The sequence below is a fragment of the Pezoporus wallicus genome, unplaced genomic scaffold, assembly GCF_028554395.1.
Source record: "Pezoporus wallicus isolate ANWC-B61680 ecotype Strahan unplaced genomic scaffold, APGP_CSIRO_Pwel_v1 scaffold_3294, whole genome shotgun sequence".
NCBI lineage: Eukaryota > Metazoa > Chordata > Aves > Psittaciformes > Psittacidae > Pezoporus > Pezoporus wallicus.
Window position 1 is genome coordinate 8137042 of NW_026635478.1, and position 13170 is coordinate 8150211.

General features: G+C 37.5%; 1 protein-coding gene across 2 annotated transcripts in view; it reads right to left on the reverse strand.

Moving 5' to 3' along the window:
* FBLN1 (fibulin 1) overlaps window positions 1-13170 on the reverse strand; it is an 81051-nt gene that overhangs the window by 35897 nt on the left and 31984 nt on the right. For both annotated transcript variants that reach the window (XM_057426846.1, XM_057426856.1), the window contains exons 5-14: window positions 13019-13078; window positions 10743-10844; window positions 9772-9909; window positions 7387-7524; window positions 5100-5243; window positions 4407-4535; window positions 3812-3937; window positions 3131-3250; window positions 2154-2285; window positions 1458-1581 (exon numbers count right to left, since the gene is read on the reverse strand). In XM_057426846.1, the coding sequence (XP_057282829.1) occupies window positions 1458-1581; window positions 2154-2285; window positions 3131-3250; window positions 3812-3937; window positions 4407-4535; window positions 5100-5243; window positions 7387-7524; window positions 9772-9909; window positions 10743-10844; window positions 13019-13078 (1213 nt within the window). The remainder of the gene's footprint in view (window positions 1-1457; window positions 1582-2153; window positions 2286-3130; window positions 3251-3811; window positions 3938-4406; window positions 4536-5099; window positions 5244-7386; window positions 7525-9771; window positions 9910-10742; window positions 10845-13018; window positions 13079-13170) is intronic.

Consider the following 13170-nt stretch of genomic DNA (forward strand, 5'->3'; position numbering starts at 1 on the left):
CACAGAAAAACAATTCATGCATTCTACTACTTCCCCAAAACAGCCTTAACATCTCAAATAGCCATTAATTTCAACATATGCGTAAAAATATAGATCAGATAGAAGATGAAATGGAATGTGTGTGTATGATGCATGTTTTATAAACCGAACTTTGTAACTCAAGGATGTCCATAAGAGTAGAAATTTGCTAATTCTGCTTAGTAGCCCATTGTAAATGACTTTTTTTGAATTAGGATACAAATGAACATACAATATTACAAATAAAGAGAACATCTGCATCACAAGGCATGGCTTGTTTAGTGATGTGACAAACTGATCTAAAATTCAATTACTATTAACACTTGTAAAAATACAAGCATATTTTATAAATATCTGGGTTTATACCATGAACTCACTCTATAGCGTTCTGATCAAATACACCTGTTTTGACACTTCTATGGCATTTCACAGATTAAGTTTAAATGGAAACTAACTAATCCCCGCAAAGTCCCTCTGATGATCAGAATTAGCTTCATTCTACAGGGTTGCCACAGAGCACTTGATTTTATCTAAAAGATGGTGGGTATATGAACACTGACTGTGAAAAGCAATAGCAAGCTGGTGACAAATGTGATTTATCAGCTTTCCTCCCTAGCTGGTGGAGGAAACACTTACCTCGACATGGGCCACATGTGGGGGACCATGGAGCAACCCTTGGAAGAATTGCTGGAGTACAGGGTGGCCATAAAGGGTGGCCATGAAGCCACAGGGTGGGAGGAAAAGCAGCTATCTTCATCAGCATAAACTCTAGCTACAAGACTGAAATTTTGAAACAACTTCTCAACTTAGCACCATTTGATAAGTATAAATGAGCTGCCAGCTGTGCCTCCTCCCAAAGCTGTCGCGTATTTTCAACAGCAGAATACATAGAATTTCTTTGAGGTAGGTTAAGGGACAAAAACATGAGCTGAACCTAACATACCACCCTTCCTAGGGTTTCCAGCCTTTTTAGCAGAGCTAAATGGTACTAAAAATAAGACATTCTTACAATACTTTGCAACAGCACCTGTAAGATTTCAGAGAGGGACCTAAGAAGAACTCTTTCACTGTGTGCTAGTGAAATAGTGTAATAGTAAAGAAGGACTACATGTGAAAGAGAATAGGAGTCACAATCTGAAGCTGAGTATCACCCTCCAAACAGGTTGCCTGCAAGGTAGCCAGAAAGAGAACATCTGCTCATGGCTCTAGATATCATCACAATGCAAACCACTGGCACTTGGCCTTTTTTAAGGGGATACCTTTTTCTTAGACTCAAACAGGAACATGAGAAAGGGACCAATTCTGTGTTTGCAAAATATAGGGTAGGCCTACCAACAAAATACATATTTGTATGTATACATCTTCTGTATTCAGTTGGGAGTGGCATGAGAGATCACATCACCAAAAAATTGTTCAACCTTGAAGAAGAAAGTACTTACGTATCTCCTGACTTGCGGTAATTTTCTGGACATTCCAAAGACAGACAGCGAAAGCCCCCCTGGATGTTAAAGCAGGTCTCATTGAAAGAGCAGTTATGGCTTTCTGCAACACACTCATCAATATCTGCAAAGGGAAAAGGTGAATTAAACACATGCTTTTCCTCTTCTTTCCTCTACACCTGCAGGTGTCAGGTGATGAAAGTATCACATCAGGTACTAGAAAACATGGGGTGCAATTAAACATTAGTGCAGGATTGGAAGAAGCGGGCAGAATAACAAAACAGAAGAAAACTAGCCCAAACAACAGGCAAGAACAGGAAAAGGAAGAGCAGCAGTGCCACTAAGTGGACAAGACCTAAATATTTGCTGAAATGCTTACAACATGATACTTTCTTTTAATGGCTGAACTGTAACAAAGTGTATGAACTTTTCATAGCATTCACAGTGGGAACCTTAATCTCCAGAATATTTTATAATTAATAATATTATAAAAAGCATTTCTAATTCATTGTATAGTTTACAACAGAAACTTCCAGTATATTTATTATAAAATATTGTTTTCTTGAGATTTCAAGCTGATGTTTACTGCTTTACTGATAATGTTGTAGGTAAAGACAACTTTTTAAACACAAAAACTCAACTGACTTTTCAGAAGTCCACAAGCCAATTAGGTCTTCCTGCAGTTACTAAACTCACCTTGGCAGTTGCGTGCATTGGGGGCCAACCTGTAGCCAGTGGAGGGACAAGTACATTGAAAGCTCCCAGGAATATTAACACACCGATAGGAACAGATGTGCCCTCCAGTAGGTAATGCACATTCATCAATATCTGTAAAAAGAAAACTATTATGGATTCATGACCTTCAACCAAGTGCACATGTACAGTGTTCCCCCTGCAAGCTTCGAAAGCAAGTTCATTATTTTAATTGCTGGGCAAGGAGAAAGATAATCAGATAGATGTGACTCTAGTCAATATAAGGCTGTCAGGAATAAATGGAAGTGTGAAGAAAATTAAAAGCAATATAAGGGCTCAAGAAGTAAACTAAATGCATAAGAGCAAAGCACTTCACAGTGATGTATATCACAGTACTTTACAAAAGGGAGAGGAATAGTTTTATCCTTGTTCTTACAAAAACAAAATTGAGATGAGGTGATCTGCCCTTGGTCTTAACTGTCTAGTAAGTCCTGTAGACCTAAATCCAAATTCTGGATCTTGTCCAGGAGGTCACACCCACTCCTTGTATTTGAGGAGAACCTACTTACACATTAGCTCAGAACCAGCCACAAAAAGAGGATGTATAAAATACTACCTAGTAATATTATATATTACATAGGCAAGATATGTGTTTGCCTCTTCACTTGAAGACTAAAAATTCTGTTAGTTCCTAAGGAAAAAAAAGCAAACCAAACCAAACCAAAACCCAACACTACATTTCTGACAAGTTACAAAATTACGCAAGCTACAAATCAATGTAAACAACAAACTGACACCACACAAGCAGAAATATTTCTAAACTAGGACATTAAATACGGTTTCATAGTTTCACAGGAAAATACCAAAGAGAGTCAAATGTTAAAACGAAATAATTACAGGTACCTGTGATTGTTCGTGTACGTTATGGTTAGAATAAGAAATGGTCACTCATCTTCTATCTGCAAAACAGTGATACTTACCTTCACATGAAATCCCGTCTATGTCACTGAGTTGAAATCCACGGCGGCAGTAACACTGATAAGAGCCATACACATTGGCACACTCTTGACTACAGGGGCTGCTCTCACACTCATTTAAATCTGAAATGCAAAATTATATACCTGAACCACAAACATCTTGCTGTATTCTTCATTCCTATTACAGGAATAAGACAAAAGTTTTGATGACGATTTTTTTTTGTTTCATTAAAAAAGGATGGGATGCATGTCACTGAGTAAGCTGGAAATAGGAGGCTTTCGGTGTATTATGCTCACCAGGGTCTCGCAGTATAGGCTCATCTGCACTGTGCTATTCAAGGTGTATGGCTTGGAGGAAGTCTTCAAGACCACACTTGCATTTTTCTGTCTAGATATAAGCAAGGCTGGTTTTAAAGGTCTTGAATCCAGCCTAGCTGGATCACCCTTCAAAATGCAGTAAATGCAGACCCACACATCTCTGCGTGATCCAGCCTAAGGGCAATGTATTTGAACTGTGGGCTACAGTGGCCTTGATTAACAGCATTCATGTAACTGGAGATAACATACTGGGTTGATTTCTCATGCCATTCCAGTGTAGTCCTCCAAGCTAAAATCATTCGGAAATAGCTAAAGAGCAAAAAGTTGTATCTCACACCGTGTAGCCAGAGCATATGACAGCCGTACCTTCACATGACCTGCCATCAGCTGAAAGTTTGAATCCCATGGTGCAAGTGCAGTAATAAGAGCCAGGAGTATTCTCACACTTGTGAGCACAAAGGCGGCCTGGGTAGCGTCTGCATTCATTGATATCTGCAATTATATACAGAAGTCAAGATGTATATTGGCTGGCTTCACTGCAGTAGTAGTCTGGACAAGAATGCGGTCATAAAAGCTTGATTTTTATTTTCCAGATCTAAATTTCATTTAGAAGCACCCCCATCCATAATTGAATTAGATCTATAAAGAAGATAGTTGCTTTGATCTTCCAAAGGAATGTTTTGCTGTAGGTGCATATAAAAATATCACAGAAAGCAATTACACACATTCTCATAATCTTACCTTTTAACAGAATAGCAGATAACATGCTGACAATACTAATACACCTTCCTTTGAAGTATCAGCAGCTCTTTAATATGGTATTAGATTTAGACAAATAATATAGTAGACAATTTTGCATTCCGATGAAAGAGGTTATGCAGAGAGCAGCAACATTCTTTACACATGATCATTTTTTAAAACGCCATGGCTGCATTTATTTAGGTAGATAGGTGCAACTTACCAATGCAAGTTCTACTGATGACATCAAAAGAGTAGCCAGTTTTGCACTCACAACGGTAATTGCCTGGGGCATTTATACAAACATGTCCTTCTCCACAAGGCTGATTAGAGGATGAGCACTCATCCACATCTAAAAAAACAAGTGAAGTGATTAAAAGTACTCTTCTGAGCATGGAAGTTGAGAGAAGAGCAACATGTTTAGATATTTCTGTTTTCCTTGCAGTTCTTCGATATAAGCCATTTACAAAAATTGAAAACACATGCAAAAATACCTCACTTTGCAAAAGTGACCTTAGTTAAAAGCCACCCAAAAGTCATATAATACATCCCTTTCAACACTACTCAAATGGCTTCTATGAGACATCAAGTGGACCTTCTGTTATACTTCTATGTATTGAGAAGACCACACAGCATTGTTCCAATACATTAATATAGTCACAGACAATAACATATCTTTGGGGGTCATTATTATTTCTCCTCTTCTCAGAATATAGGGTTTCATGAGTTATTTGAAGGACAGAAAGTAGATACTTGTCATTCTTCACTTGTTAGGACTTCCATGAGGGAAAGGACTGGATCAAGAACTGTTTGTGGGAATGTGAAAAATTTGGCCAAAGTTCAAGAAACTGGTAAACATAAATGATAGACTTACTTATTTTCTTCAAACTGTGTTTTCTTCCTAACTGTTACTTACCTACGCATCTTGTTCCATCTTCATTGAGATGATAACCTCGGCCACAGCTGGGTGACATTCGCTGGCAGGTGTATGAGCCATCAGTGTTAATACATATCTGTCCAGCTGGGCATGGCATGTTGTTGCTCAGGCATTCATTGATATCTAAAAGAGCAGAATAAGTTAGTGTAAATACCTGCTGTCTGAAGATGTTCAAGTTAAGATGCTTTCCTTACATAATTCCTCAGATTTTTTAGAAGTTATACCCATGGGAGAATACAACTATTAATGTCATTTAGCTTCACTGATATAAGGCTTCCAAGGTGAAAATCAGGAGAGGTATGAAAGGCCCAAATCCCACTAAAAAGCAGTGAAAATTGGGTATAGAATTTTTATTTGTTGAAAAGCCTTTGAAGGTCTCCCCTAAACAATACGAAGAGATAACCAACAAATCAGTTCACCAGCTCAACCAGTTACACTGCAGTCTGTGGGTTATGGCACCCAGTGAATGAGCTATTTGGTAGTATGTGCTCATATAGGTAGTAGCTGACTCTATTTTTCCAGAGAGATAAACTATTACTTTGTCGTAGGATAAGTTGTCCATGTAAACACATAAGAATGTGAATAGCTTATTTATGTTACTACAAGACTATGCAACCCTCTTCCATCTCTCAAATGTATGCCTGTAATAAGACTAAGCTGTGTTAGAGTATAACCTGTGTGGTGTATCCAGGCAAGATGGTAAGGAACCCATTGTTACACAAGGTTAGCACGTGCTATTAGTTTGGGGGAAAAGAGTTACAGAGCCAGAAATCAGTGGCTGCAGGAGATACTGAGGCTATCTGGAAATGTTAATGTAACTAAGACCTGAGAGTCTGTAGGAGCAGCACTGCTTGTGAGTGTTTGGGTTTGCATCCCATAACCTTCAGCAGTGTCCAGCTTCCTGCAAATACTTTACCTAAAATTTTCCTGTTTCACTGGGATATTATCATAATTTTACACAATGGTACTGTTAACTGTTGAAGAGCTACTGTTTTCTAGTTGGCATGGTGTAGTATTAAGTACAGCATCCAGCTTGCAAAACGTTGGCTGCCAGACATGGAGAACACGATCTGGTATAATGAGAAACATTTGAGCCAACCCTATCCCAGCTCACTGAAGTGTAAAACTTTCAAATTACAAAGACACTGAAAAGACAGGAAGGTTTTCATACTTTTTCCCTTCAGTACCACATAGGGTAGCATTTGATTCACATTTGAATCAGCCTCTGAAATTGTTTTGGTATATATTTTGGGCAAATGCATTTTAGGAGACATAACTTTTGCGGCTGCAAACTGGCACATCTGTGAAGGCAAACTAACTACTCATTGCAGTGGACCTGATGCTAGCTATGGCAGATACACTTTTTCAAAGGGTTTGCTGTGCACAAGCACTTCATTTTAAAGGCTGCAATTTTGTTTTCAGTCTCAGTGTTTCCAGTGTCAGATTTCGGCACTACGGGGTATGATATGGTCAGGAGAACAAGGGGCTGACAATGAGCTAGACTTGGCAGCTGCTGCCGCTCAGCCAGTTCCACAAGTCCAAGACACGCTATGCCGAAGGGGGAATTCAAAGTTAAGTTGAGACTTGAAAATACTACTCAAGGGAATAACTGATAGATTTGTAGGTCACATTAGACAATTCCATTCAGAGTCTGCTGGAAACCACTAACATAAACGTTATAATTCTGTTTTGTAGGAGTCTTGGAAACAAGGCATTAACTTGACAGATTGCAATCAGTCTTTAAAATAAAACTGTTCCCCAGTGTGTCACAACTGGCCCATCATTCTCATAGACAGTGAGGTTCTTGATAAGCTGTAACTAATGGAGGACAGGTCTAGAAAGAGCTACGTAACTGTAAAACCAAGCATACTAATATCAACAAAGTGTGTTACAGAGGATGCCATAAATTACAGCTTTTTATACTAAGTTTTTGTTAAAACCTTTTGGATAGAGGTAGAACATCTTGCAGATTTTTTGTTTCAGATAAAATACCCAAAAACTTCAGGAAAATGTTCAAGTGTAGGTAAGTGCCTTAGGTAACCAAATCTCATTAAAAATAGAGATCTAGTACTTAAGTCTTTTATTTAAATTATTTTTGTCTGTAAATCTTACATGTAAGACCAAGCCTTCCTTTAAAGTATCAGAAAAAAACACATAGAGCAATGCATACACGCACGAAGAATGACTTGAGAAGCTCAGAACTTGCTGAAACTGCACTTAACTCATAAGCAACGCTTAAGTATTCACTGAGATAAGAATATCTTACCAATACAGTTGCCTAGCGCATCTTGTATAAACCCATTCATGCACTGTAGCTTGGGTCGGCAACGGAAAGATCCTGGAGTATTCTGACAGATAAAATCGGGGGGGCAGTTATGAGTACCAGTCTCACATTCGTCAATATCTGGTACATCACAAAAAAAAATTGTTAGCATGAGTTTGACAGAAGCTTTGTCATCACATTTGAAACATAAGACATAGTTAAAAACGTCAAATAGATTTACCCTCAGCGTACCTCCATGCAGTTCAATGCAGTGACCCAAGATTAATCTGACCTACTACCTCAAACAGAATCACAGTAAACCCAAACAGAGTAAGTTAAGATGGTTTTATTATTTCATTATTAACATTACATATAGGGAGGGTCTGTGTGCTTATGCTTTACAAGTTTAGTTCTCACAACTAAATGATTCAAAATCATTATAGAGCACATGAAGCATCATGTTCAGCAGTGTTCAGCCTTGATTCAGCAGTGTGCTCAGCTTAAGTCGCAAGATTTAATAATATGTCCAAGTGCAATTTAAATTTTTACCTCAGATCCAATGTAGATGTTAATTTCTTTCATAAGCAAATTAATTGGCCTTGATTCTCATTCATATTAAGGCTTGCAATATCCTTGTGTTATTGTGCTTTTAAATGCACATAAATGCTATTTTCAGTTTAATATTTCAGTTCAGAATGGACATTAAATATTTGTGAATAAAATATGGTTCAGATAATGAAGACAAGGGCTAGTGAATGTAACACTATCCACATAAAAGCAACTAAAATTTAATGTTTGACACCTAACAATAGGGTGAAATCTCCTAAAGCTATTAAAATACAGAAACTTTCCACAAATAGGATGCCTCAGCTTTCCCACTCATGCAGTTGACGTAACAGCAGATGCCACTGCTTATCCCTTGAGCTTTGTGAGACTTAAATAATGATTGTGGAGCCCATTTTAAGTTTATGATGGATTAATATTAAATCGGATTCAGCAGGTTAATGGTTGGACTCAATAATCTTAGAGGTCTTTTCCTAACTATATTATTCTACAATTCTATGTTGCACAACTCAGTCATTTTCCTTGGTATTTAAAAATCATACCTAAAGATTATTAATTTTCTATTTTCATTACTATTATTATAACATCAATAATTAACATTCTTAACAGATCTTTTCCAGATAAGAAATTTCTAACGTTAATAGCATTCATAATTAACTATCTGTACTCCTGTTATTCCAGAAGAGAAAGTTAATACTTGCAGGTAAGGTATTTGCTGGCCTAAATCTGATGTCATTCAAATCACTAGAAATTTTACTTCAAAAGGATCAAAGTTAAACCCTGATACTTTGAAAAACATCGCCTGTATATTGCGCAGGTTTTTCATTGGAGTAAGCTTTTTTTAGTCCATCTATTATTCATCACTGACCAGTTCCTACAATATAACCTCACCCATAGTTTTGCTTGAGTTAATTTACTCAGTGGAATGAAATTTGTCTGTTTATAAACAGTTCTAGGCTCTGGGGGAACAGACTTTCCCATAGTGTAAACCTTTTCCACATCAAATGGAATCTGCTGCTAATTTAATAATAATTTCTGCAAAGTCAGGTGAAGTTGTGAATTCATGTAACAGCATACTTCGAGCTAGATGCAACTTGAAATCAGTCATTTCTTAAGAAAAACAAACAAACAAACAAACAAGACTATTACACTCGTGTTCAAAAATAACTAGTCAAAACCAGTATTTGTAACTCTTTTTAATTTTTAAATCCTTAAAAATGTTGTGATTAAGAAATTGATCACTTTGTAACAGATTTAAACCTCCTGAGGATAAAAGCTTACTTTTTTTTTAAATGATGCATCTAGCTTTTCAAACTGAATCACCATGTCGCTCCACTTGCCACACTTCATTTAACACTCCAAAGTGTGCAAACTTGATTCTTTCAGGTGAAACTAAACTATTAGACATGGTCCAGAAACGGGACTTAGACACTTCACTCACTAACAAGAAACTAATTCATAGGACAGGACTAGAGCTAGCCAGAAGTAAACTCCAGAAAAACATGTACAGTGTGAGTGCTGGGCCTTCAAAATCAAGTGTTTCCACTCTCAGACCAGTTCCTATTGCACAACACAAATTGCCAGTGTAAAAGAAATGTAATTATCTCTCCTGGAAATCTCTGTAGTAGTCCACAGACAGCGTGATCTGGTATCTGCAAGGCGACAGGTGGAAAACTACTGTTCCAGAAGAACTAGCACTGCCTGTGTCCCCCTGTGTAACTATGGCTCACACCTAATTACCAAAAGTAAAAGAGCATGACATGATGATGTACTTATTTTTTTATCAAAGTCTGAAAAATTTCAGCTTCTCTGCACAGGGCGTACCTTTGCAACGACTGTCATCTGTTAGTTCATAGCCAGTTCCACAGCTTGTGTCCCGCTGACAGCGAAAGGATCCTAACGTATTGACACAGGTTTGTCCAATCCCACAGCTGTGTGTCCCAGTGATACACTCATTAATATCTAGAATATGAAAAATTATTGGGAGTGGGAGGGAGAGGGCAAAGAAGTTTGGCATCCACATATATCAAATGTAAAAGTTTTCTTTTTTATATTTCACAGTAAGTTAATCTTCAATACCTGATCAATCATCAATACCTGTTTTATATTCTGAAGTTTGTATCTGACCTACTTACCTAGACTCCCTTTTCAGTCAATGACAGAAAAAGACACTCCTGGTAACTAATGCTTGTCATCCTAGAATAGCTATGCAAAACAGGCAAGAGGAACTGTGCCTTGCAAGTCCTTCTCTTTCAGCAACAAAAGGAGTCTAGGCTGATATTTGCTCAGAAGCAAATATCTACACTGCACATGTCTGAAGTCAAATGCAATGACCCCTATCCCAGCCCATCTAACTTCGTATGCCTTCAGTTCTTCTGGGAGACACTTAATCCTCACCCTTGACTCTTCCTATGCCACATATGATATCCAAAACTTTCATCCTTTCTGTCAGTTGTGTCCTTAACAAGGTGAAGAATCCTACTCCATCTGCCTTATCAATCACTATCTACTATTACAAAAGAGAACAGGTATTTTATTTTGGTTTTATTCGTAAGAATAAATTCAAGATCTTCTGCCTCTTCTCTCTAAATCCTGTCTCTCTTCTTGATTCCTTCTTAATTCCATCTTCCCACAATTCTCATTCCAACCCTCCGTTTATATCGACTTTTTATGATGTCACCTCTTTTGCCAGCTGGCATAAGCATATTCTGATCTCTTCTGTCTGCATCTTTTTTAATCTAGTCTTGCTCTTTTAAAACAATAATGCTGATAACTGAGACAATTATTTCTTTTACCTTCGCAATTGACACCATCTGCTTGAAGCTGATACCCAACAAAGCAGGAGCAGACGTAACTGGATCCTGTGTCTCTGCACTGCTGAGAGCATGGACCACCACCTAATTGGATATTTTAAGAAATCTTATGTAATTAAGAGGCTCTTCACAGGAACTGAAACAAACCATTAATTTACAGGATGTTTTCTGATTTATTTAGAAAACAGATAACTTAACATGCACATATACAAAAGACGTGTTTGTAGTCACTGGATTTAGCGCTAAAAATCAATACAAGAAGTATATTAAGAAGTTAGTCATTGCCCATCACTGTTAGAAGTTGAAGGAAAAATGCTGATGAGCTCAGACACCTCCTCATGTTTTGGCTGGAAGTTAAAACTTTGTAATGGTGATGACTGTAAAATAAGGAAGACAAGATGCATCATCATAAGTTAATGAAACATTTTCACTATTAGCTGCACTAGGCTATATTTTTAGCCCATCATTATTAGGACCATACTCCTGAATTAGCTATTGTGTGCATTCTTTTCCTACTTAGTAGGCAGGAAACATGAACGGGAGAAGAGGCTATTGTGAATGACAAAGGCTTCAGACAACCTGAAGACTTAGTACTGGGGAACTGGAACTAAGAATGTAGTGGGGTGTGTGCAGGAGTCACAAAGGATGACAAAGAAAGCTGGGGTTATTCTGGCAAACAGAAAGAGAGAATACAATAGGACATTTACAGAAAATTTAGCTCATCATTAAGAAAACCTTTTTTTTTCTGAAATTCAGATAATTTTAATATTAAAAACATTTCATATTCTTACAATAAAGTTATGTACTTCCAACCATTTGTTATAAGAGTATTGATACTTTTATTACAAATAGAACCTGTCCTCTTCTGTTTTTCAGAATAGCTGGATAGGCATTATAACAAAAGGTTTAAGATAAGCGCCATCAGTGCTGGCAATGCAGCTGGAATACTTTAAACTTTTGAGTGAATTAATTTTTTTTTTGTAAGTGTAAAGATTTCCGATGAGGACAGGGCCATTATTACACCATGGAAAATTAGGTCTGTACACAGTACTGGCAAAGACAATGACATTAGAAGGAGCCATAGTATTGTGGCTGAAATGGACAGCTACTGCTTTCTGAACCTTTGCTAATACTTGAGCTCCTGTCAGCCACAGTAAAACCTATCATGAAGCTGTTGGAAGAATAGAATTAATTCCCTCATATACCACAAAGGTGCTCCAAGACAAATTGCTGGAAGTTCCATTGCCTAAGAAATTTAAGTTTCCCCTGGTGAAGTTCAGAAGATCACAAGCAATTTTGGCATGCCAAGTTTATCGGCAAACATACTGTAAAAAGAAACTTTAATTTGTAATTAGCCATACCAATCCATCTCTTGTAGGCATCTGATTAACTGACAAATGCAACAACTGAGTACATAAAGAAATAATGCTAGAAAAATATGTAACACATTTTTCTGTGTCACCTCTTATAATTAGCAGCTGGAGACAAGGACAGCCAGCATTGACTTTGACTACCTAATGACCTAGTAGACATTTCTGTCCTCTCTAGAGTGTAATAGCTATGCAACATGCCACACAGTAAATCATCTCTCAACTAGAATATAAGACTACCAAATTGATTTTAACCTAAATACATTACTTAGTTCTGAGATGCTTGTAGAAAATAACAAATCACTGCTTAAGTTTATAGACATGTAAATCACATGTGAGAAGCAATAAATCAGAATACTTTGCAGAGCAATATCCCAACAACACATTCTTCCCAGGAAGCAGAACAGTCTGACTAACGAGGACAATAGACACTTTTCTTCCCTTTTTTCAGGCAGTGTATGAAAAAGAAAACTTGTTTCATTTCGTATTCAATCACCCTGATCATCCCAAGAGGAGAATAAAAGAATGCACATATTTAATATAGGATCTCCATATCCTGAAGAATCCAGAGTACTCCACAGGTTCAATAGGTAACACCGCTGAGGTACTCCCCAGTAGAAGTTAAAAAAAAGTTAAACGCATACTCTAAGTTTCAGGTGGATAAAATGAACTCCACTATGGAGGACAATGCCTCCCTTGTATTTAAGAACTATTGAGGCATCACATATAATGGCCTACTATTTCTTAGAAAGGATCTTCATTCTGTTATTTTTACCCATAACTAGCCTGGGCAAAAGGTTTTGACTAATCTCTAGATCTCAGTTTGCTTCACTTTTATTGGAGGCAATCACAAAAGAGCTGGCTAACAGGTCTAGTCACCTGACTTACCTCTGCAGCCATCATGGAGATAGGGATCTTCTTGGTCTAGTTCTTCCTTTGAAATTTCAACTAAAAAGAGGAGAGATAGGCATTAGAGGAGAAAGCACTTTTCTTCTCACAGTAAAAAGCTGCCTGCTTGGCATGGGACTCAGACTAGGGTT